Here is a 26,649-nt window from a genome sequence, read left to right as displayed (position 1 = left end):
ATTTTTTTTTGTAATATATGGTATATTTTGAAAAAAAGGTTGATACAAATTTGAGACGAAAAATAAAATCTTTAAATCTAAATATGATATAATTTGTGATTTAAAGCAATCGTTATTAAAAAAAAAAAAAAAAAAAATCGAAAAGCATCGAGTCCAGGATAATTCGATGTTCGAATCATGTGAACTTTTAACACCTCGATGCAATTATTCATGTAACATGTAAATGTATCTTTGCCTATATATCACATTATCCCACGTGTTCACGATCATTATTCCCCTCTAACCTATAGTTACGCATAATTTACATCCAAACATGTGCAACTTGTTACTTGCAATTGGTTCCCTCATCCGGACAAAGTGCATGCAAATCTCGAGACAAGGATGGAAACGATCCACGTAACCATGTTTCAATCACGGTACACGAGCTAATAAAGCAGTCTTCCTCACCTTTTTCCTCCCCTCCCACTCTTTTAATGGATCCCAATGACAGGACGATCCTGCAACTTACTCGTACATTCCCGACCGACTCCTCGTCCACGTATCACGCGTCGAAGGAACGTGTTTATTATCACTGATAAACACGTGAGCAATCTTCCATCGAAAGAAAAAAAAAAAAAAAAAAAAAAGAAGGAAAAAACAAAAAGTGGCACGACAAACGACATATAATAATAAATGTATCCCCCTTTTAATTTCGATATCGATATCGGTCTTCACAAATTCCCCCGAACTCACGAACTCGTATTTTTAGAAATCGAGCTCTTCTCTCTCTCTCTCTTCCTCTCTCGAGCCGCCCGCAGCAAGGTAAATCGAAAACCTGCTCGATCCTCGACTCACGACAAATCGTTTCGAAAGCGAGAGGAATCCCTTGTATCGAGGCGAAACAATCACCACCGGTATTTAATATCTCAACTACCCGATATTATTTATTCTGGGAGTGGAGGGGTGAAGGGGAGGGGGGCCGTATAAACGTCAGAGAAACGTTCCATTCAGGTTGCATTAATTAAAAAGCATCCGAGATGGCCGAGACGTGTGAATTACAAGGCGCCGTTGCTTGCGGCCCATTGACGGGCCCAAGGTTAACGTGGAACAGAGGCCTGCTCCGAGGGTTCTCACATTTTCTTCTCACGTTGGAAACAATGGGCGTCGCCACGTCGTCGTCGAAAACGGTGCACAGAGATGGAACAGAGTGGACGCGTTTCGCCTCGTATTCGGGGACCGTTCGTTCTCGTATCCGATCAGCCGTGATCGAGGGACGAACGAGAGATTCCTAGATCCCTGGGCCCGATCCCGGGCGTGTCCTCTGACCGGTTCGAAGATGTCGATAAGACGCGAATGATCGATGCCGGGCAGCGACAGGGGACAGCGAAAGGGGGCCCGGGGTTGACAGTGGTTCGAGCCACACTGTGCTCGGCTACGTCTCATTTAGTTCGTTAAACGTATCGTGACTTCTTCGTAAGCTCTGGCCGAATCCCCAACATCTTTTACCGGTTCACCGGTGGGCAAACGTCCAACGTGTCCTCGGATCGTTTGTTAAACGAGCGCTCGCTTTCCGGTATTTTTGGATATTCTTGAAACGTTCCCATAAACGGCCCATTGGAAGGGGATATTTTGGGTGGAGGGAATTCGGTGTTTGTCGCAATTTTCGAATTTCTTACATATCGGACGATACTCCGTCGAATAGGAAGAAGCGTTTCTTTGCGGGACAGAATATCGTTATAAATATAAAGCTTTTTCTTGCAAAAAATGAGAATGTAATGTGTGTGTGTGTGTGTGTGTGTGGCTGTTTTGTAACATTCTGTAGTATATTAATTCGTGAAAAAAGTTTTTTACGATTACAAATCAATTACGATTACTTCTTCTCGAAATTTTAACTCGTATGGCTCGATCGCTTGCTCAGCGGCTGCGTAATGCATGCGCGTTGCGCTCTCCTATTATATGCCTTAGTTTTTTGCATTTCCGTTATCCTTGCAACTTCTTGATGCACGAATAATTAATATTCTTTTCCGACTGTTGAGGAAACGAGCGCTTTTGAATTATTGAAATTCTACTAATTCGGAATGTTGGCAAAAAGATTTTAAAGAAAGAATATTTTCAACGTTTTCTTTTATTCGCATAAAAGTGAAGCAAATGAAACGTGTTAATATTTCCACGTGTAAAACACGTGAAAAGAGATTGAAAATTTTCTCTTCGAAACACGCTCGGAAAATAGAGGAAATGCCACGCAATCCAAATCCCTTCTTGTTTCATCCCAATATCTCGATCGGTTGCCGAGATACAAGGATTCAAAGTTTCGACGATGTAAAAATTATGAATGGAGACCTACATGTTTTCGTGGAAACGCGTACTACGTTTTTCCAAGAATCGCGTCTGTCGCTTGTCTCGACTTTGGGACAGGTCGGTGAGGCGAAGTGCAAGCGAGAGGTCCGAGTAAGAGAGAAGGATGAAAATAGTAACCGAATAAAAATTATCCTTTCCTTTGCACGACGATATCTCGGGAACCGAAAGTCGTATCGGGATGAGTGAAAAAGCGTTTTAAAGAGAAAGCTTGCGCGCTTCTAATGATCGTCGATTCGTAGATTGAAAGTCGTTATCTTCCGAGTTATAGCGGTTCAAAGATTTTCTTGTTTTCAATAGGGTTTAATTAAGATTCAACGTAAACGATGAAAAATCCTTCTTCTCTTCATACGACGATATCTCGAAAACCGGAAGTGGTATCTGGATTTAAAACGAAAAAGCGTTTTAAAGGGCAAGGTTATGCGTCTCTAATCGGATCGTTCATCCGTTGCCCAGAAGTTTTTATCTTCGGAGTTATTTTGCTCGAGAATTTGCTCGTGCCTCAGGAGTATTAGTCGATTTTTAATTTTAACCAAAAAAAAAAAAAAAAAAAAAAAAACTAATGACAAATTTGCATCGCACAATTTTTATTTTTTAACATCTGCATAAAAATCCAATCTATCTATAACTCCATTCTTATGTCAAGTTTTATATTCCTTTCGGATACTCGAACAATAATAACGATCCTTTTGAATATAAAATTTATTTTTACGATAACTTAATTCATCGATGATTAACATTAATTAACATAACTCGATTATACTCGTCCAACTAATTGTTTCGTAATAATCTTTCCAATAATCTGATAAACATTTATAACCAATCCATGAAATTAACGATAAAACGGACAATAAAAGTTTTTTGTCCGAATCAGGTTAAAAATGATGCACCAACATCAATTTCTTTCACCTTACGAAAGAATAAGTTCTTTAATTTCAAAAAATTCACTTTTTTAAATTAAATTTAATACTTGGTCGATAGAACAAAAGATCTTGTTCGATTTTAAAATTTATTCTTCCTCGAAATTCGGCTCGAACCAATTTAAACAATCACAAAATATTGTGAAAGAATATTTCAAAAAGTCTTCATCGTCCCACAGATCTCAAACAAGCGAAAGGAAAAACTGTGACACGCGCGTTCAAAGCACAACCCATCGTGGCCGCCATTAGAATTCCCGTTAGAAAGTCGGCGAATTGAAAAGAAAAAAAAAAAAGAAAAAGGAAAATGAGAAAGAAGTATGCTCGTTGCGCGCATAAAGTTAACGAGAAATTTCTTTTAGCTTCAGTTCAGACACGAGTCGAAGATAATTTGCGCGCAACGATGATCCATGAGCCTTGCGTAATTCGGATTGGCGTGCAACGTGTAATTTTAATTTTAATGTCCGCCACTCACGGGATGCGCGTTGCTCCTCTAGTTACGCGTAACAGGGTCGTTAAATCGGCCGCCAACCTTGTAAAACCTCGCCCCTATCTCCGGCTGCGTGGCTCAACAGCGGGAGACGATGGTGTGTCGTCGTTGCTTTCGTGGCTCACTGTTTCCTGCTTTTCCCTCGCTTTCCATATTATTCTGCGTACGTTCCAAACAAGCGTGTGTATATACCATGAAATCGTGTATACACTTGTTAAAAGAAAAAAAAAAAAAAAAAAAAAGAAGAAGAACGTTCGTTTACACATAGCTTGAATCACGTTTACAGGCAAGATTTGAAAAAGTAATTTTTTTTATTTTTTCAACCGAGGTTGCGACGCGTACGCGCCTTCTTTTAAATTTGCATTTCGTCGCAAAGATTTCAATCTCGCAACGAATTGAAAATATGTAAAAATTGTAAGATCGATCGTCCAGGATAGACAGATAGATAAGCGTGGAGAAGGAGTAGGAACGTTTTTTTTTTTTTTTTTTTTTTTCTTTCAATGAAAAAAGTCGAGAGAGGCAGCGTGTATATTGTCAAAATATATTCAATGAAAAAATCATCTTGTAAAATTAGACAATCGTTCCATTCGTTACAATGATAATAATAGGAGTGATAATAATAATAATCGTCGTCATCATTATTACCTTGCCTAACACAGAACCGCTACCGAATGCAATTAGAATCCCTACAACCTATAGCGGTGCCTTAAGAAACTCGAGGAACGTCCTTTATTTACAACAATTACGTGAAACTTTTTTTATCCGCTGGAGGATTCGCGGATCGACGACGAGCTTTTGTTCTTCAAATTCCTTTTTCCTTCCTATTCTTTCCTTCGTCTTTTCTTGAGCAATAATTATTATTGTAACACTCGCACACTCGTTGTTCGATCAAGCTCCGCGCCCCCGAATTTATTTATATATATATATATATATATATATATATATATATATATATATATATCGTATTTACTCGACGTTAAAACCCAACGTTTCGCGCGAAGCACCAGCTCGCTCTTTTTTTTCTTTTTTCTTCTTTAACCCCGACTCAACAACTTTCTCCCGTGTTTCAACGTCACCCACGAGCCGATAGCTCGTCGTCGATGGATCGAATCTTCGATCGACAAAATTTCACTTAACGATACGATACAATTCACTGATCATCGGAATTATTTAAATCATAATAATAAACGCAAATGTAATTATATTTCTCTCCGTCGATTATCGTGATGGAAACGTTGGATTTTCACACAGCACAGGTAAAGTTCGTAACACTTAACTTAGGCTTATCTCAAAAATACGCTTATAATAAATAGACATCGATAACTAATTACAAACGCTTCCGAGTTGAGTCTTCGAGGCGTTCCGATCGAGCTGTGCGTCCCGCAGAGCGAGGTTCACGTAAATCGTGCGTGCGCAATCGAAGCGGTTCGACGATTATATCCATAGAACGGAATACTTGTCCCTCAAAATCAAAAACTGTCCTCGCCTTGCAATAAATACACCGCTTTCGCGATCGATCCCTCGCCTCGAATGCCGCTCGATCCGCATGGACAACATTCTTATCGAAGGAGAAACGTTATTTTCGGGTACCTTCCTCATCTCTCTCTCTCTCTCTCTCTCTCTTCTGCAAACATGTCATCAATCTCAACGTTGCTCAGAAAATCGCCTCGATGGAATAATATCTTCGATTGTCTCTCCTCTCTCTCTCTCTCTCTCTCTCTCTCGCTTACTTGGACGAATAAATTATTCGCAACGTGGTCTCGTCGTTGACACCGACAGCCGTGTTGTACTAGTGCATCGTGTCGGCGTGGGTTCTCGTCCACGAAGAGGAGGGGATCGAAGAGTGGATCGCGAATCGTTCGATCTGGCGGAAACGGAATTTCGGGGATCACGCGCAGTCCAAGGACGCCAAGGACGCGGGGCTGTGGGGGCCGCCGAGCATGAATGGGGGGCTCATCGGCGGTCCACCGCTTCCTGTGCTGTTCCCATAAAGCTCAAGGTCGCCGAGGGAACCGCTGTCCACGCTCCCGTCGCACTTGTCCGACTTCCCCTCCTGCTTCAACACCATGCGCCGCCATTTTGCGCGGGCGTTCTGGAACCAGACCTGCCAACAACACGTATTCAATGTATGCTCCTGAAACTCCATCTGATTATTCATCCGGATTATTATATTTATTTTATTTGTTCAAGAGGGGTCCATTTTTGTCGATTACTTCAACTTTTATATTCATCTCGAATCAAAGTTTTAACGTACCGTGATTCTTCGATAACAATTCGACAACTTTCAAAATCGCATTGGGGGAAAGAAAAGGTTGAAGTTTCGAATTCACGAAGCAAAAAGAAAATACTCGTTTCATTTCCATCCGCCGAATTCTCTTCTCTTCTTTTTACCAACTCAAGGAACCAATCCCCCAGAAGGGGAGGAGGAGGGACCGCGTCATTGCGCCTGACGTCCGAAAAGAAACGCGGAACAAAAGGAGGAGGAGGAGGAGGAGGAGGAGGCCGAAAAGCTCTCGATATATCTTCATCTTGGGGGCCAGGGGAGAAGGAGGGGAGGGGGGAACGCAATTTAAATGGAAGCACGGCCGCGAAGGTGGGGCCCCGGCTAGGATAGCTACACATCCTCGACACAATGCAACAATATATAATGGCACGACACAGCGCCTCGAGGGCCCCCTGTTTCGCCTTCGCCACGCCACCGCACACCCTCCCGATAGATAAAGGACGGCGGCCTCGATCCACCGCGCTTGCCATCGCCTGCCACGTCGCCATTTTCAAGATAGTCTCCTCCCCCGCGGACTGAAAACCGACGGCGGAGAAACTTGCAACAACGAGCTGGCAGGGCCTCCCCTTCGAGCGAGCTTCGAACCGCGCCGACACTCTACCGACCGTTCCTCTTCCTGCGCTCTCCCAGCTCTTCCTCTCTCTGCACGCGTGTACAGCCCGCGTGTGTGCGTGCATCGGTGTGCATAGAGACGGAGAGGAGAGCGGAGAGGAGAGGAGAGCGGCGACGAACGCAGCCGCGGCGAATGAGCGAGTATTCGTGCGTTTCGCGATCAATATCAAGCAAGATGGCGACCAAGAACCCTACGCCGCACCGAATACAATAGGCCGGCTCTCGCGCCTCCTCCCCTAACCCACCCGGCCTTTTCTCTTTCTCTAGATCTTCTGCCGGCTGCTGTGCCGGCGCCATCGGTCGCTTCTCCTCTCTCTCTCTCTCTCTCTTCTTTCACGTGGATAGATATCCCGCGTGAAGTGGCTGCTTCACGTGGGTGTGTAGAGATGCATTTTCGAGTGTCTCGTTTCTTTCTGTTGTGGAGAATGGAGAAGTCGGGGAGAAAGATGGAGGAGAAAGTTGGGTCGGCTTTGGGTTGAACGAAGTCAATCTCGATGGAAGGTGGCGAAGAATTGGTCGGCAAGCGTTTGTTTGTTCGTTCGTTCGTTCGTTCGTTTGTGACGATGGAGATTTTGAAAGAAATTGGAGTAGGCGGTAGTGAATACGAGTCTTTCTCCATCCCTTTGTCGTTTTTCTCATATCCTTCGATACGATATAATAACACTCATCGTATCCAAGTCTTATTATTATAAAACTCTACTAAAAAGAAAGAAATACTTTTGTAAAATAAAATCTTTAAAAAATCTTCCATCCGAGAGTCACTCCATTCCTCCAAATTAATTAATTCCCCAAACGGAAAAACTCTTGGAATCTATAATCTCGCGTCCGTGTCCCATATAACGGCCAGAAGCGAACGGGTCGAAAATTATCCAGTAGCCGACAATTTCCCGTCCCTGCTGCTAGATCACAACGGCTGGATCGAATCCTTCGAGCACCTCTTCACAGTAAACTCGCGGCCTCGTACGCGGCCGCCCCCGAGGAGATAGATTTTTGGCCCGTGTAATTTAACGGTAGTGGGTTAACGAGGGCAGCGCGGCGCTCGTTACGACAAAACTTGGCCGGCCGGGGGATTTTGAGTAGCGGCGGATTGACGGAGGGCCATAATTACGGGGAAAGGCCAGAGAGGCCTGGTCGTCGACGGAAATATCACCGTGGCCCATGCGGTTCTTTTACCTCAACGCGCCGCCGGCAGCACGCACTAATTGGGAGAAGCGCGCCGTCTCCGGCGCGCGCGCGCGGCTCGCCCGCGCGTGAATATTTTTATAGGAGAGGCGGGAAGGAAAGGGAAGGGAAAAAAGGAGGAAAAACGATCGAACCACCGGCTATCCATCTTCCAACCGCGCGTTTTTCCTCTCTCCATTTTTCTTTCCCCCCTTTCTTTTTCTCTCTCCTTTCCTTTTGCACGGAAATCTCTCCCGCTCGAGGATGGGGGAGCCACCGACGCGATGGATATCTGTCGAGGGTGAACGTCGGTCGCGAGACTCGTTTAAAAATTAAAACCTCCTCGAGCCCCGCTTTTACGGCGATTTGGAAAAGCGAGGAGGGGAGGTTTTCTGAGGAGGAAAGTGAGGGTGAAAGGCGTTTTGGTTGGCGAGATCGTGAAAGTTCGATCTTTTTATCCCGAATCGAAACTCGATACCTAATTTGAACTGTCTCGACTTAACAACTTACTTGAAACCCTGAAAACTTATATTCCAATTATTGTTACTCGCGCAACGATCTAGCGGGAAATCTTATTCTCGAATTGTTCGAATTTTCAAGAAAGTTGGCGAAACGAGAGATCCCTTCGAGAGACCGATGTTGAGAAAACAATCGGCCTGTTTATCTTCACGCGGCGCAAAAAAATGAATCACCGAATCGAGGCGTGGGATCTCGAGGTAGACGTCTTCAACGATTTTCCTTCGTCGTCCCTCTTTTCGCGTTACCAACAATCTCTTCTATCTTTAACCTACCGCCGCGTGTTCCACGTTTTCGAGCGCCGCCGAAATAAACGTAACACGGTCGCATAAATTCCAAAGACACCGCGCACGGATCGAACAACACGAGAGGAGGCGCGGTGGCAACGATACAATCTGTCCGGAACGGCTGTAACCCGAAAAAGGTCCCCGGGGACGGTTTTAGCTGGCCTATGAAGGGCGTCATGCGTCATTGACTGTGCGCACTAATTGGAGGAGGCCTGTGCACAACCCGCCGCGAATACTTTCACCGCGAGCCGACCCTCTAAATTTCCTTTTAATTGCGCATCGAGACGATTCCACGCCTCCTGAATCTTTCGTCCGCTCCTCGATCAACCATGGATCGTCTCTCCTCCCCAACGCGATTTATTCCATTGTCGCTCGATCGATCTCTCGTCTTTCCTCCAATCATTCGACGAATGTCTTAAACGCGTTACTGTCAGGACAAATAGAACCTACATCGAACGTAGAAGCAGACTTTTAAAAGATATTTAAACCGAATAAAAATTATACTTTGAACACTCTCTCAGATTTTGAATGTACGAGAGAACGAGATAAAAATCGGGGAGTAAAAAACAAGAAGGAATCGCGAGCTTACCTGCAACACCCTTTTCGGCAAGCCAGTTTTCTGCGAAAGCTGCTTCAGATCCTTCGCGTCCGGATTGTGATTGATCGCGAAGTAACTCTTCATCGTCCTCAACTGGTGGTGTTTGAAACTCGTTCTCATCCTTTTTGTTCGGCTGTTGGAACCAGGTATGCCGGGAGTAGCAGGCCCCCCCCTACCGAACGGCATATCTATGTAGTCCGCGTTCAAATCTGAAACATAAATCCCCAACATCCGGATTATGCGTCTTAATTAAACACCGGTGTCGCGGGCTATTTTTTGAAGCCGCCCGTATCGGCCGCTATCGGCCAGGGGGATCTTTTTCCGCCGCGACGGAACGCGCGGCCAAGGGTTGGGACCCGGGGCCCATGGATTTATGTCCCGGCACAGGCGCCGTTCGTCTCGCCGATACCGCTGTCAATATCGCTCCTCACTTCGCCACAGATCGTTTATCGCGCCACGAGTAATTGTTCTCGCGGTTCGAGACCAAAGAGGAGAGTTGATTGGATCGCTCGATGGGAATCATTACTTTCCTTGTTACGTTTGCCGAAGAAAAATTCTATCGAATTATATTTGGTGAAATATCATATCGGTGGAAACCTCTTCGAAACTGTTTCACCTTCGATTATACGTGTGACGTCTTCGTGATAATTCCATCTATCTTATCTCCTAAGAGAAACGGGTGGGAATAAAGTCGAGGAATAAAGTTATCGTGGCAACAATTGCCCCGGCCGGCAATACGAAGAACCGTCGGAAGCGGCAACGCGGCTGGTCGCGACTCTAGCGCTGTTTGATGTGTATCACAGCTCATTAGCTCCTCGAGTGCAAACAAGAAGGGTGATAGCGTATGCGAAAGACCAGTGGATACACGGCCAATTACAACTCTATGCAGCAAATAGTTTGCAGGCACGATACCTCATTCCGGTATATCTATCCTGTCCCCGAGCCGTCCACACGAGAATAAAGCGACAGTCGTCCGGCCAGATGCCGGATCGATAAGATCGAGATCGATCCTCTATCGCGTGGAAATCTGCGAAACCGTTCACCTCTCGTCGAGAAACGGCCAGCGTCTCCGTCGTTTCTTTCTTCTTCCCCCCTCCCCTCCCCCCTCCTTTCTCCTCCCTTACGTTGGACTCGTTCCACGAAACCATCGCGCACTTGATCTCGGATCTCGCTAGGAGACGATCCTCCTAGGAGAATTTCTGATTACTTCTAATTCTTCTCGCTTCGAATAATTAGCCGTTTCTCAATTTTCAACCGAAGTTTCAGAAGATTCTGATTCCGCGGAATCGGATGGAGAAAAATGTTATTTTCAAAACGGTGGAAATTAATTTCAAGCTCTAATCCGGGAGAAGGCGACCGAGTGCAGGCAAAAAAAAGAGGTCCTTTCGAGCGTTCCCTCTATCAAATTATTTTATTCCCGTCGATAAATTCTCCACCGAGATATCCGAACGGACGAAACAAATAATTCCCAGTCATCCGTGGGTCCCCGGCGTGTCGAGGCATCATCGTCCGAGCCAACCTGGAGAGGAGATCTTTTTCACTGAAAACGGCCGAGAACCCCCCTCTCGCCCCGAAAAAAAAGAAAAGTGGAATAAAAAATAAGAGGAGAAGAAAATGAAGGACGGAAAGGAAAGAGGATGGTGGAACTGGTCCCACCAGGGTAAAGGCCGGTGGTTCGAGCGCCTTCTCTCCACTTCTTCTTCTTCTTCTTCTTCTTCGTCTTGGTCCAGTCGTTGTTCCCACGGTCGGTCAACAATCGAAATTAAGTTCTCCGAAGGCGGAGAAGGAAGCTGCCGCGGCGAGCTGCCCACGCGCGACACGTACACGCTTTGTTGGGATTGGATTCGTGAATTTATGTCGCGGCGACAAATTTTATCAGGGTTCGGTGGCAAACACCACGCGCCCACGCGGGGCCGTAAATCACGGCGACGAGAGGCACACACCTCCGAAGGAGGAGGAGGAGGAGGAGGAGTTCGTCGTCGTGTTACGTGCGCGATCTCTGACCGCGCGCCTCGTACTCGAGCGTGGACCGACCCCCGAGGATGGACCCCTTGTAAAGAATTTTCGTGCACGCGATCGCGATTCAAATTGTTTTGTTCTTTGTGATCTAGCTACACCTCTTTGGAAATTGTTCTTGGAGGATGGATGAGAGGGGAATTGGCTCGAGTTGATCTACGTTTAATCGCGCCGATGATTTAGGTTTTCTTTTTTTTTTTTTTTTGGAAATGGTTCTTAGAACGTGGATGGAATTATTCCAATTGTAGATTGATTGGAAGAGGGGAAGATTGAATAGAATTGGTCAGAATGGACGAGTTTTAAGTCTCGGGGATTTTCGCGATCTAGCTATACTTCTTGAAAAATTGTTAAAAGATGAAAGAGGATGAAATTGATTATCGGAGTTATTATTCGAATTTGATGTACGTCAATGATTTTTCTTTTGGAAATGGTTCTCAGAACATGGAGACGGAATGGAATTATTCCAATTGCAACGAGTTGTCTCCGTTGAGAGGATTAAGAATTTTCGTGCACGCGATCCTTGCCTCGACGCGACGAGATTGAAATTGTTTCGTTGGCGAAGGTTGTTCCTCTTCTTGTTCTTGAATGAAATGGTTGGAAGGACAGAGTAATTGGGGTGTGTGTTTATTCCGAAGCGATTAGAAGAGGTTAGGTGGACAACTTGTCTCGCTGTTAATTAGGAGAGATGTCGGTGAAGTGGAATGAAATGAGAGTAGATAACGTTTCTGGTAGTCGGTCTTGGTTTAGATGGGGGAATTAGATTCGCTTTAGTTCTCGGATAGAGAACGGAGAACGTGTCTTAAGGAATTTATTTGATAATTTTTTTGGAAATGGGCAAAGAATGGATCACATCGTGGACGAAAAGAGTTCGAACGTTCGATAGAGATGGATAGGAAGAAAGGATTATTCAAAAATTAGGGATGCAAGGAATGTTTATCGTTTTAAGATTAATGCAGAGTTCATTAAATTGAACGAGTTATCGATGATACCCTTTTTCTTCTGCGCTAACAAAGTAATTTTCCTATTAAGCAAAATTGCTCGTTCGAGCAATTCACGGTCCAAAAATCGTACGGCGAATTGGCGGAGTTACACGTCTGGTGCTTTCTAATTGCGATTATTGCGTGATACATTCTAGTATAATACACGCGCAACGTGTTTCCATTCCGATTTGCATATGTTCTATCGGAACGTTTCACCTTCAATCACGATCGAATGCACTGGAACGAATGCCAGAATATTAATTCGCGCGTGAAGAATTTTTTTCTAAAATAACTTTTTGAATCGTCGCACGACAATGCGTGCAACGCTTTTTATAAATCTGGCACGCGCAACAACGCACGAGAAAGCAAATGAATCACTTCGCAGCCAGAACGAAGTGTTCAGAAATCGTGCAAATCGTTTGTACGAGTATCATATATACCAAGGGGCTTAAGATTTTTCAATTTACCTTACGTCCCTGAAATACAAACGCAAGAAACAACGTAACAACGTAAACTTTCTTTCTTTTTCTTCGCAAATTAAACAATTATATCCATCATCCTCGATCCTTCCCCACCACTTTTTCTCATAAGTCTGACTCAAAGTTAACCCTTTGCAACAAACCAACGACTCCACACGATTTCTCGCAGCACCCGAATTTCTTAGCTAACTTGAAATGATTTCGCACACAATCAAACTTTTACATTTTAACATTTTATCCATCTTTACGTATAAAGAAAGAAGAATCGTGCGATATTTTAATAACATTTTAGTATCTCACATTCGTTATCTATTATTCTTATTTCTCACCTTCTCTTACTGCATCTCAATTTTCATCCCTATTTTCCTTCTCTCTGTCGTCGATCTCTCAACGAATAGAAATAATTTCGTTATAATATCCTAACTAAATAAAACCGAAAATATAACAAAAAAAAAAAAATCTAACCACAAATATAAAGATTACACGCGAAGAGTTCAAAAATCAAACGTTAAATAAATATCGTCGCCTCTCGAGTTACTTCGGAGGACAAAGAACTTAACACTTCGAATCGAAATCCTGTCGCTCACCTATATTGGCGGTCATAGCTTCGAGATCCTTGGGCTTCCTCTTCCTGGGCCTGCCCTTTTGTCTAGGCGGCGGGACGACAGCGGCCCCGTTGAAGTAGGGGACCTTGGGCGGGGAGCCCGCGTCCGGGACGGACGGCGTGGACGGCTGGAGCGGTACCGGGCTCACGTGGCTGTGGGGGTGTTGGGGGTGCATGGAGTGGTGCGGGTGGTGATGGTGATGGTGGAGGAATTCGGGCGAGGGGAAGGGTTGGCCGGGGTAATGGGGGCCGGGGGGGTAAACCGGGACCGGAGGGCTCTGGGAGGGGTGGAGCTCGGCGCCCATCTCGTAGTGCAGCCGACAGAGCACAGCGCCGTCCCTCATCCCGAAGTGATCGCCCTTGGTGAGCGGGACCGCGCAAGCGGCGCACGAGAAGCAACGCACGTGGAACACCAGCTCCCTGGCCCGCATCACCAACTCCGAGGCGAGGATCGCCGCGTGGCAGCGGGCGCATCGCTTCATGCTGCCGAACATCCTGGAAAAAAGAACGAAACGTGAATTGGAGAGGGAAAGAAGGTCGAGAAGTCGTTTTCAAACAAAGTTTATATATATATATATAAATATTGATCTGCAGCGAGATTCGATTTTACTCAAGCGGCCCATCCAAAAAACTCCAATTTACGAGGCGATCGTGGAAATCGAACGGTTCGCAAGAAAACGAATCAAACGGTGGGTGATTCCTCCTGGAGGAGCAGGGCGGACCAATTAAGAAGGAATCGGGCGAAGGATCATCGTGCAAAACGATGATACGCTTGAAATCGGTCGATCGAGGCCATAACAAAAATAACCAAGAAATTATCGTAACTGCGGGGCGCAGGCGGCGCCCATTTTTTCCCCCATTCGGTTTAAACGATACAAACGCGGAGGGACGTATCCCCCTTTCAGATATCCGCCGTGTCCCCGTAGATAGGGTTCCGTTAAAACGGAACGGACGGGGGGGGAAAGGAAAAGGAGGAGGCGGCCGCTCGGCAGCCACCGGCGGAGGGGAAGCGTGCACGAAAACGGTGGATCGAGGTTGGAACGACACCGCATGCGAGCGGACGCACGGTGAGAAGAGAATTCTCCGGTTGATATCGCCGAGGCGTGCGTGGAGGTGAAACCGCGGAGGAGCAAAAGGGCGGAAAGGGAGGAGGAAGGGATATATACCGATGCAACGGGCGCCGTGACATCGCTACTGCATTAGCGGCACCCTGCAGTCTCCATTACCGAAGCCGGCCGACTATCTACCCGACATCCACCACGGCTACCTACCTACCTAAACCACCTATCTCACTCTCCACCTCCTCCTCCCAAATATATTACGTCCCCCGTACTAAACAACCTAGATAGAGACGTGGCCGATCTTATAACCCCGATCCCGCTTCGGATCCACAACTTGTACTTTAACAAACGCGCGACCACGTTCTCCTCTTCTTTCTTTTCTTTTTTCACCGAGATTTCACGAAATATTCGAAAAATAGGGATAATTGTGAATAAGAAGATCGATGGTTTGAGGATGTTTTCTTTTTCTTTTAGATTTGCTCGAAAAATTGGATCGCGACAGTTTTGAAAATGAAAATTTATAAAAGGGAAAAAAAAACGACTTTTCCTGTATTTTTCTCCTTTGAATCAATAGTTGTACGATGGACGGGGAAATTCAGGAGGAAAACAAAAGGAGGATGTGGCCGCGCGAAATCGCGCAACGTGGAGCAACGATCTAGGCAATTGGAAAACGAAAAAAAAAAAAAAAAAAAAAATGGGGAATAACGATCAGATATCGTGTATAACGGAAAAGCAAGCAACGAACCCCGCGTAATGAGTTTCGTTGTTTCTCCGTGAAACACACGACTCGGTATTCTGGAGTACCAGAAACGGAGCATTATACATATCCTGGTCTTATTCGTATAAAACAATGAAACGAAATTAAACGATACGTTAAACGATGAGTTTAATGGAACTCGTCTTTACATCCTCAAATTTTTTTCAATTTTTTCTTAGTTTTCAAAAAGAGAGAGAAAAAAAAACTTCGTTTCTCTTTCTCCTGCCTGGAATTATTCAGATTTCTTTAAATTAAAATCATTAAAAAATTCGTTTCGACGATCAACATGTTGGAAATTCCACTTATTATATACGATTACCCAAGAATACATCGTTAATTGTTCTCAGCGCACGTCACGAATCCATCAAACCAATTAACCCCTCCCCCACCCCCCCCCTCCGATCTTTCTCTTTGACCCCTTGACAAAACAAACTCGCGAAAACATCGTTCTAGACCTCTGCCCTTGGGCAGCCAAATTAATCCTCTTCCTCGATTTCACATCCAACTGAACAGGCTCCTCGAATCGAGTTAGAAAAATATTGGGTCCCGGAACGAGGCCGACAAGTAGACTCGATTCAAAGTCCCATTCATACGTCGACGGGAGTTAGCGTGAAGCCGTGTCAACACCTCTTCACAGGGACACGAGGCTGAACGAGGCTCGTGACGAAAGTAGCCAGTCATTCGGCACCCAGTCTCGATGGGTGCCAAACGAATTCCAACGAATGGCGTTCGCGTCCCTTCGAGGGATTCGATCTCGAGTCCCCTGCTAAACGCCTAAACCTAATCTAATGGATTAGCCACGACGAGAATCCACGGATCTTCGAGGGTCTCTTGACTCGAGACACATTGTTATCGTTCCTGATCCTATTGACAGGCCCCAATCCCTGCTACACAACGAAGGACAATGGCTGTGTGTGTAGTCTGGTTTTCGCCCAGCAGGCGAGCTATGCGTATTTCCGACTAATCGGATCCGTTCGAGCGGTAATCGACTGGTCTTCTTTCGAATTCGTACGCAACAACGTTCTCGCCCGTAAGTAAACCGAACCAAGCTGTTTCCCTCTCCCTTTCTTCTCGAGCTTTTGTTGTCCAAGAAGAACGCTTTGTTGCGTAGAGTTTATAATATATGTCAATTCTCTAAAAATCTAAATAATCTCCTTTTCGATACGTATATTTTTCTCTACCATTTAATTTTAATCATCCAACTCGCTCGTTTACTCAGCTATTCACGTGCACTGTTTCCCGAAAATTTTTCCTACTGTTTACTCCACGTCTCGACCACTCCGTCTCAACGAACCCATGATCCAGAAGAACGCAACTAGCCGGAAAACCAAGGTTTCAGCATCGTTAACCCCATTAGCCCCTCGCCCCTTGGGGTCCCATACATCTTTGCCAGGTCCAAACACCTCGGCGCAAAAGCGTCGAGAAGCCGGCTGTGATGTTCACACACCGAGGATAAAAATTCCCCGGGGCAGGAAGCAAGGATGTTTCGCCGATTCCTTGTCTTCACCACCTCCCCACAGCTCACCGCCTCCCCACGAGGGCTGGCCCACCGATCGATGGATGGATGGATGGATGAATGAATGAAGAACGAAACGAGCTCCGCGACCGGGAATAACCTCATTCATCCGTCCTTCTTCCACGGGCCACGGTGGACGCCCGCAGAGTTTTACAAGATGCGCCATATGCGATACATTATTGCACAATGCCGCGTTATTCTAAGCGTGGCCTAAACGGATCCGCCACAAAGAGTCGGAAATCTTTTATGAAGCGCGACGGACCGCTCGCCGCGCGTTCGCACACTCGCTTCATCCTTCGCCGATACTCTCCTCTCTCCCTCTCTCTTTTCCACAAGTTTTCTTTTTCTCTGTCTCACGTTTCTTTTTCTTTTGCGTTCTTCCCTTGCCTGGCGAATCCTGGCGAACTGCTTTCTTTTCGACCCGTTTTCTTCCCTCCCCTTCTCATCCTCTTCGAGATCGTGGACACGAGCCCCCGAAACAGAGAGGATTTCTCACGTGCCGAAATCCACGCGTCTTCGTCCTCCTTGCACCCCGCGGTGTTTATTCCTCTAAGGATGATTCTTCGTAGCGTGTAAAATTCCGCGCTTTCCTTTCTTTCTCTCCTTTTCCCTTCTCTTTTTCAAACGTGAGGATTTTGTTTATCGAAGAATTGTATTTGGAATGCTCGCACGTCAGACGAGAGACAAATTACACGACTTGGAGGAGGAATTATTCAATCGTTGTCCACAATTCTCTCGCGTTGAAATTGATCGAAGATTAGATCGATTCGTAAAAGAGGCGAAATTTTTCGTTTCGAAAACCTTTGCTCGAGATTCTTGTGGCATTTGTCGAGCTTCAAAAAGAAGGAGAGGGAGAGAAAAAGAAAGGTGCAGTCAAGCTTCTATCCGTCCTCGTATATTATAAGGCGGCGGCCGGTGACAAGCCGCGGCTGGATTAAGCGGAGCCGCGATGCTGTAAATTATTATTTCGAGCAGATAAAAGCTTGTCCTCCCCGACTGGAATCCCCGACTGGTGTAATTAATGAGTCCACCGATAAACGATCCGCTTCTGTCCTCCCTGCGAATCTAATCGGCAAGATTCGACGATCGCCGGCTACCGTCCCCGCGAGAAACGTGACTTGGGTCGTTGAAAGGGAAAACGGCGACGAATTGCTACGTTTATCTGCGGATATTGGCGGTTTCTTTTAATTTTGTTCGCTTTGGTTTAATTATTTCCAGGGCGAGATAATCTCGTTCGTTCTCCGTTCGCTCGATAAGTGTTATTAATGTTCTAAATATTTTTAAAAATATATTTCTCGAAAAATTTATTCGAAAGTGTAACGAGTTTTTTCCCCGATCGAGTTTATTCGAAAGGAGTGAGTCACCGAGGAAGCTGGACTTAATTAAAATATAACATTCGAGCTATCATTTTCTTCATCCTCATCGTCGAAGAGAAATAGATTATAACCTTTCTTATTATTATGTATCGTACCGTCTCGTTGTATGGTACAACAAAAAAATACTAATTAAATTTTCAGGATGAGAAACATTGTTACTCGGCTCGAAGCGTCGTATTACGGTATCCCTAATCTCACCGTCGAAAATCTTATTCCCTTCTTTTCCAATTTTACGCGATCGACCTGTTCGAACTTCATCTATCTGCATTCGTCCATCAATTTCCTTCCTTATATAAAAAAAGAAAAAATCCCGTTTTCGAGCGCGTCTCGTTAACATCGGAAGGCTGACAAGCAGCGTGTATCACTTTATTACGGGAGGAGGTTGAAGCGGAAGTGGCGGCTACGGCCGCTGAATGATCTGCTGAATAATCTTCTCGTAACAGCGGCTCAAGCCCGCCTCGGCTCGCTGCATTTTCTCGCTGATTTTCTCGCCCGCTTTTATTTTTATGAATAATGTAGCAACGCGAGGATATACATCGTCGTGGATCTCCACTTCCCACGCAAGTGGACGGCTCGCCTCGATCCTCCACCATTGGGACACGACTCGATCGATATTATCGATGATTTTATTTTGAGAAATAGGATAATAACAACGTGTTCGACTCTACGAATAATTAACATTATTTTCTCTTTTCTCTTTTTTCGACTGACGTCAAATCGATGATAAGCTTCGACAACAGTTGCAAATTTAATTTCACGATTTTAGAAATTTTAAAAATTTCACACGAATCGTCTTGCTTGCTCCAACTAACCGACACTTTGATCTTCGAAGGAACGAGGCTTTGTGTATTCCATTGGATCTATTCGGAAATTTCGAGAGAAAAAAAATAAGAGAATCCGAGAAACTCGTTGAAAATTGTACGAGAGGGGGAACAATGTCGAGGAGATACACATGGAAATCCGGATCGGCAGCTATTGTGCGGGGACGCGAAAACACGCGACTTCTCGTAGATGGAATATCTTCTTCCATTTGCGACAGGAAACGCGGAGGAGCTGGAACCAGCGCCTGTATCGTAACAAGCTCTCGATAAGAAAATTTCCAACGGCGCGCAGAAATTTCTTCTCCAAGGGCGATCGGCATCGTCACGATGGCGAAGATCGTTTGCCGGATTAGACGTAAACATGTCATACACTCGACGATATCACCGCCAATAATGCTACAAAGCGAACAAGTCGGCCCCGTATCGCCGCTTCCGATCGTGCCCTCCCCCGAGCAACAAAGCAACAAAGAAATCAAAAAGGAAAACAGTGTTTGTACTCGTGCACCGTGAAAACTTCGCTGTGATGTATGCGATAAAAGCGTTGGCAACGTTAATCAAGCAGCCAGATATATGGATATTTTTTACGAAACAATCGTTGAGAAAACGGTGCGGATTGCATAATATGTAATAAAACTATATATAATTGCCATCCGTGTATTGAATAACTACAATGTGTTAATGTGTAATATTTATTATTTATTTCTTCGGTGTGCAGATTCATCTCGCAGATTCGAGTTGCATTGAAATTTTTATTTCTCGAGAACTGATTTTAATATCTTTTATCTATTTTAACGTAAAACGCGATTTTATTCCGTGAGAGCTGACTGTAACTATCAATTGTTGTGCAATCGTACGATATTTTATATCTCCCATCTAAACTCCAACTAAATTCCAAATTCATCCCTCGAAGCATCGACGTTTCTGAATTGTATCGTAATAAAAAAAAAAAAAAAAGAGGAGAGAGGAGGGCAGAAATTCACCATTGATGGAGAATTTGTATCCGGATTGTCGTTTCGCAGCCTTTCGCGGCTACCGTCCATTACATTCGCCTAACGAACGTGAATCGAGCGCGAGAACCACACGGCCGTTAGTTACTCTAAGGGTACAAGTGGAACAAGAGCGAATTACGAATTGATCCTGGCCGAAAATGGTCAGTGTTATCCATTTAAGATATATCCAACGCCCTATGGGGAAAATTTATGTCCACCGTTTCTTCTCGTTTTAGGAAATATTAGCCTCGAGAGTTGGGCTAGCCTCGGCTGAGGGCTATGCGCTTCGATTTTTACCATTAGTCTCGAGTCGAAGCAGCCTTGATTAACCGTCCAGGCATCCATCATCGACTGGCACGAAGTCACCAGTTGTGGTGTGCCAACAAAAGAAAGGGAAGCTAGAGAAATTATTTATTTATTCTTTCATATTTCCCCGTCTTCGAGATGAATTCTCTTCTTCTTTATCTCTATATTGACTCTTCTAAAAATTTGTTACCCTTATCAACCCTTCGAAGAAATTCGATGTAATATTCGTTTCTTTATTCGAGTCGAAATTCGGCCTCTCCTTCCTCTTGGCAACCGTTGCCAACCCTTGACCATCGAGCATAAAATCTCGCTCGCCACCACCATGTAATAATCACGCGATTATTACCCGCGAACCGGTGCCTATCTCCCGAACAGTCTAATCGGTTATATTGATCTACGAAGGACGCAGGAAAAAGGACGCAAGAGAGGGGGCGGGGAGGAAATATAAAGTTGGCGCGGGAAGACGCCTCGGCTGATACCACGGCGCGGGGTATCTAGCCGGAGGGTACGTAGCTCATCTCCGCCGGTGCAATAAATACGTACGATTACAATGTTATGCGGCTGTAACTCAACCGCGCCTCCGCTTCGCTAGCGGTGAGCGCAGCAATTTACGACCACCGTTCTCGCACGCCTCAAAACATCCACGGCCTTTTCAAATACATATTTTCGAATATTCTCGTATTCTTCTTATTCGCCAAGATTTTAACCGCGTCGCGACCAAAATAACGCGTTAAATTTCTCGCCTTGTTTCCGCCCGCCGAACTCGTTATAAAATTTATCGAGAATCGATCGAATTTTAAATCGAACTTTGAATTTTAATAACAAAAGCAGCTCGAAATTTTCCCGATTCCGATTAAAATTTATCGAACCCTTGTCGAAGGAAATTACGAGGAAATCGGCGTAACGGCCGGTTACTAGACCTCGGGCAGGGACAAGAGGCAATCTTCATCTGAACACGTCCAGGCGGGACGCCACACACAGGGAACAGGAAGAAGAAGGAGGGTAAGTCGTCGTGGGGGCCCCGGGTATCGCGGTAACCCGATACTTTTGCTTGGGGATGGTTTATGTGGTGACACTCGCAATTCCGTGGTGGACACACGACTCGTGGTGACCTTGCCGGCCCCCGCAAGACGGACCCCCTGCCGGGCTACGCCGAATCCTCTTACGGAGTAACGATGAGCAACGGCCGCGCCACTCGTAAAAACGAGCCGTGTGCAGAGCCGAGTTTATACGAAGGCGAATGCGTGTACGAATCAAGAAGGGCCACCTCGCCCCCGAGGGTATCGACGAGGGAACAACGACACTGAAATCGTACACTCTGGATTCCCTCCAACGACACTTTTGCCGAAGATTTTCCAATCGAGAGAAATTTTTCTAAATCGCTTGGAACGTTCTCATTGTCGATTGGAATTGGAAAGAATCGTTAAGAGAGTTATTCCATAAATTCTCTTCCAGGAGAAGAGATGAGAGGAGAGCTCGAGAAGGAATTCGAATTCGATATTTTAGTTTACGCGGAAATTTAAACAGGGAGGACGATCGGTGTGCGGAGGAGATATGAAAAAATTAATACCCGGACGGCAAAGGACAGGTGAAAAAAATCGACGTGACGGTAGTTGTAACACGAACGGCCAAGTGACTCTTAGCGGGGCGCCATTGCTGGCGAATCTGATAATGGCGAGAAGGTATATCGTCGCTCGGAGAAGCTATCATTCGTGTTCTCGCTGCGTCCGTTCGCATCCCGCGGCTGATACATGAAGTGTCCTGCGTGCAGGTGTCGCTGGACAAATACCGGCTGGTCTCGGCTATCTCGTGCGGGATCTACGACATCGAGATATCGTGGCGGTCTCTTTTTTCAAACCGTCTCGCCAATGATCTATTTGTATCGTGCGTATGCTCGCATCGACTTGGATATCTTTATCCTTATCGATATCTCGATCCGTTTCGCTGATTTGCCGGATGAAATCTTTCCTTCTTTTTTTCATTTTTTTCTTTCTCTTTAGTTGTCCTCTCTCGAGATCCTAAACGTTTATCACGTATCCGATGAATTGAAAACGAGGAGTTAATCGAAAATTGATTCCATGTTAAAACTTATTCGAGCTCTTCCAAAAGTTTCGAAACGAAAAAGAGACCAAGAACAAGAGATTTTAGATTTAGACGGATAAAAGAGATAAGATTTCGAAGCGAGCACTAATTATCGAATTGGTTATCTTCGAGATCCTAAACGTCTACAAATCTCTCGACACCCAATATCTCGGATCGAAAGTTGACAAATATATAGATACGAAAAAATATTCGTACGGAAATATCTCGATCGTGACTCAACGTCCCCGCGAATAATACGTTTTTTTAATCAGCGTCATTCGTTCTTTCCATCTCCCTTCAACCACCGTTCGTACGTTATCCTCGACTCGAACAGAGGGCGCGCAACGAGGATCTCCCGTTCCAACCTCCTCCACGCCACGATACCTCGAAATCTTGTCCAACCAAAAAATCGATCGCGCGACGATCCCTCCGCTACCAGGAGAAGAAAACGTCGTTTAACGAGCGAGGCAAGCCGATAAACTCGGCGAGAGAAGTGAGGCCAGCTGCCATTACCGCCGTTGGAATGCGGTGGTCCCGAGGATATCTTCGAAATCGGGCCTTCGAGCACGCCGAGGCGGCATCCGTTCCTTTCTTCCTAATATCGCCTCCCCGTTCTTACGTACTTGGCCGAGGGAGGACTGATTAGGCATCACATCAGGGAGGAGATAACCGAACGTCCATCGAAGATCTTCCCTTATCTGGGCCCAGCATCTAACCGTCCCCCGGAATTTCGACGTCTCTTGGTTACGGCGGGAGAGAACGGCCGGCCAGGGACATAAATATGATAGAGTCACGACCTGGACGCACGTAGCGGCGGACGAGAATGGTGGTGGTGTGTCGCGGCGGGTAACATAATACGCTTGCACAGCCTCTCTTGCCCACTTCTGGGGCATGCATCATCGGTAGCCGTCCCGGTGTCGCAGTATTTCTCGGCCCCTTTCTTAGATCGTAACACGGTGGACGCACCGAGTTATGTCCCCCTGCCTCGTTATCGTCGCGCATGCCCCTCTCTCGCCTGATTAAACGCAACGCGTTTTTTCCCCGAGCTTTGCAAACGCGCTCGCTTCCTCCTTCCTCCTCGAGCGTGCATCGATTGTGCTCCTCATAGGTGGAGGAGCATACGTTGTCACGTTACGTTTTGGTTTATTGTGACACCGGGAAACGTGTTTTCAGTTTTACTCCCTAAAGGGAGCGCCGTGTTTGAGGGATCGATCGACGGTGTTTGCTGTTCGAGGTTCAAACATCATAGGCTAGGTATATTGCAGCTGGTCGGGAAAATAATCGACGAATTATTATGTTGTTGGATCAAATTATTCCGGTTGGAGATATTTTTTTAACGGCGATACTCAGTTTTCTATCGCGAATAATAACGCGAAAAATAGATATTCGAGGTATTTTTAAATGAACCGAGGGTGTATATAAATTTTCGAAAAAGAAGTGTCTCGAGTCTGGTAGGCCGTTTCTTATCGAAAGAAATTGAATCGAACGATAAAAACTTGTCGAGCCCGTGGCGTGTCGGTTTCCGAAAGAGAGTGGTTTTCGTCGTATCTATTTTCGTGAGGATGTTCTCGCGCTCCTCCTTTTTCGAGCAAGGATTCTCGCGCGTACGACGACGCGAGCAGGGGGTTCGAACGGGTCCGCAGTCTGCGCGGCGCATCTTAATTATGAGGGGCTAAATTATGAGCGAGCTCCCGGCGCTGAAATATTTGTGTGTTCGCCGGCCGAGGGTTATGGCTCAATTACCACTCGCTATTTCCTTTGCGAGCCGTTGATTTAAGGCGACCACTTCCTGCGCCCTCCAGAAATCTCAACGACACCCCATCCTTTCACTCGCTCCCCAATATTTTTCGAACAACCGCTTTCTCGAATAAATTGTGGATCGATGAGAAAAAATTCTCCTGTTACGGAAAAAAATATTATTATTGCAACAATAGAGTTTTTTTTTTCAAATTATATATACACATATTCGAATTGCAATTATCATCCCCTGTAATCGTTTCGAGCAGACGTATTATTTATCGGTTATAGATAGCTTTCCGGCTTTCCGCACAGGTTAAAAACACAACGATATTAATCTTACCAACGAATCGCTCGTTACTTAGATAAGAATTATGAAGGATTTCTAAATTATCGTCCGGGGGGAAAAATCAGCGGAATGCGCGTCTAATTTACGAGTACGTAGCTTTACGGTTATGCAAATCGCGAACATACCTCCTAGAACACACCTTAATCACGTCGCGCGTGTCCGAGTTTCTATTCGTGGAACGAAAATTCGCCGGTGGAAATTGGCTGAAAACAATGTTGCAACGTGGAGACAGACGAGTGCAACAGCCGCCGAATTGCGGCGGCTTCACGCGAGCGCATCATCGAAGGATTGAGACGTTTAAACGCGAGATCGTAATCGAAATTTAATGCGATCAGATAAGGGGTTAATTGCAGCCAGGCCACTTCGGTAGTCCCATCGAGAGGAAATCGTAAAGCATAGTCGAGAGAGCCTGCACGCACTCTCTCTCTCTCTCTCTCTCTCTCTCTCGTCCTTGCGTCGTAATCTAAACCACGCGATCTTGTCCTCGCTCCAACCTTCGCCCAAAATCGTCGAAAGAATTTTTGACGGGCGAGGAAAGACGCTGTGAATTATTATTACGCGCGTGCGTTCTCGGTGAAAAAGAGTCGTAATTGGAAAAGTATTGGGAACGGATCTCTATCTCGAAAATTCTATTCTCTCTCGTATAATTAATTTTTTAATGTTAGTGCGGTTGTTAACGATGATAGATGGGTGCGATTTATCTCAATTATATTTTATTTTAAACAGCGATAATTTAATTTAACTCTGAAAGTATCCGCTCGTATGGATATTTTAATTTATCACGAAACAATCCGAGAAATGCCGGACCTGTCGATTCGAAATATATTTCGATTAATTATTAAATACGAACACTTATTTTCCTTATGAATTCCGAAGAGAATCTTTGGCCGATATTATTTTTTACATTTTGCATATATTTCTTTCACGATAAATTTCCCACAAATGCACCAACATGCCCAATTAGTCGACTAATTACATCTCCCTAGACCTCTAACTAAATCTCCAACAAACATTGAAAGAGTCGTAAAAGCTCATTTTCCAAAGATTCCCAGGATCTCGGAGTTCACGAGAAAAAGAAGTTCACAAAAAAGAATGAAAATGATCCGGGGGAAAAGAGAGAGAGAGAGAGAGAGAGAGAGAGAGATTTGTTAATTAGAGAATCGAGGAGAGAAGACAATGTCTGAGCGTGGACAAGAATTCACCGAATTCGCGAAATGGTTGGCGCGCACGCGACCCCCCTCCTCCTCCTCCACCACGACCACATTTGTTAATATACTCGACGCGCGGAGATGCGCTTTGAATCGCGCCTGCGAGAATGAATCCTTGCTTACATGCGAGCCGTGGCCACGATGCATGACCACCACCACCAGCCTCCAGAAAATCCAGGAAGTCGAGCTCACCAACCTTCATTCCGCGATGATTTCCTTAACCCTCTCTTTGTTTTCTTTTTTTTTTTCTCTCCCCATTTTTTTCCTTTTTTTTTTCCTTTTTTTTTTCTTCTTCTCGTTTTTTTTTCCCCTCTCTTCAGTTCCTCTCTTTTTTGCGCGCGTGATAATTAGGAACGTTGTAATGCTTGCCCCTTATCCAAGCTGATCTGGAATAACGTCATTTAGAGGAGGCAAATTTTATAAGAGTTTTGAGGCGATGTTGCGGTAGATATGCAGATTTTATGATGGATGGATTCTTCTTGCGAAGAAGAATAGATTATGAAGTTTGAATAAAATTATTTTAAACAAGAGTTAGAAGTTAGTCCAAGAGGGTAAAAAAATAACGTCCTTCCTTTAAATCGGTTATCGAAGAAACGGTTTTGCAACAATCGCGATTCGATCCTTACGTTTATTTTTATTATCGTTTCCTTTTTTTTTTTTGGATTGAACATCTAAAATTGAAGAAAAATCGTTAATAATAATAATATCGGCGATCCAATTAAAGAAAATTTCGAAAATTCGACGTTAAGCGAAAAAGAGTATCTCGATAACGTTTACGGAATACAGAGAATGTTTACATCCTTCAACTTTCCGATTTCGATAATTCGAAGAGAGAAGGATATCGAAATAAATCGAGAGAAATAATCGGGTCGCGAGCGGAAGATTAAAATTAATAAAATACAGGGTACTCGAAAGCGTCCAAGTATGATAAAATGAGAAGGTTGAGAGGTAAATGACATTAAATCGTTCGAGTCCCGAGGAAACGGAATTCATCGACAACTGGTCACAGAATACTCCTCTGAACCGGTTCAAATATATATCTCGTCGTTGTACGACGAATAAGTGAATTTTATACGATCGTGTTATCATCTTTCATCGTGAAAAATATACGAGTCATCGAGCCGTCTTATTTAACATTTTAATACAAGTATCGATACGTTAACGACGGA

At 45.0% G+C, this 26,649-nt stretch overlaps 1 protein-coding gene across 2 annotated transcripts in view; it reads right to left on the bottom strand.

The window, feature by feature from the left end:
• Positions 1-5,497: 5,497 nt before the first annotated feature.
• The window catches only part of LOC100872023 (LIM/homeobox protein Lhx9-like), a 43,386-nt gene continuing 22,234 nt past the window's right edge, over positions 5,498-26,649 (bottom strand). For both annotated transcript variants that reach the window (XM_003697201.4, XM_012491403.3), the window contains exons 4-6: positions 13,262-13,773; positions 9,191-9,408; positions 5,498-5,845 (exon numbers count right to left, since the gene is read on the bottom strand). In XM_003697201.4, the coding sequence (XP_003697249.1) occupies positions 5,630-5,845; positions 9,191-9,408; positions 13,262-13,773 (946 nt within the window). In that variant the 3' untranslated portion in view covers positions 5,498-5,629. The remainder of the gene's footprint in view (positions 5,846-9,190; positions 9,409-13,261; positions 13,774-26,649) is intronic.

The sequence above is a fragment of the Apis florea genome, unplaced genomic scaffold (assembly GCF_048593485.1).
Source record: "Apis florea isolate Af1SG1 unplaced genomic scaffold, ASM4859348v1 contig_3793_pilon, whole genome shotgun sequence".
Lineage (NCBI taxonomy): Eukaryota > Metazoa > Arthropoda > Insecta > Hymenoptera > Apidae > Apis > Apis florea.
The sequence above is the reverse complement of the archived record's forward strand: the minus strand, read 5'-3'. Positions and strand labels throughout refer to the sequence as shown.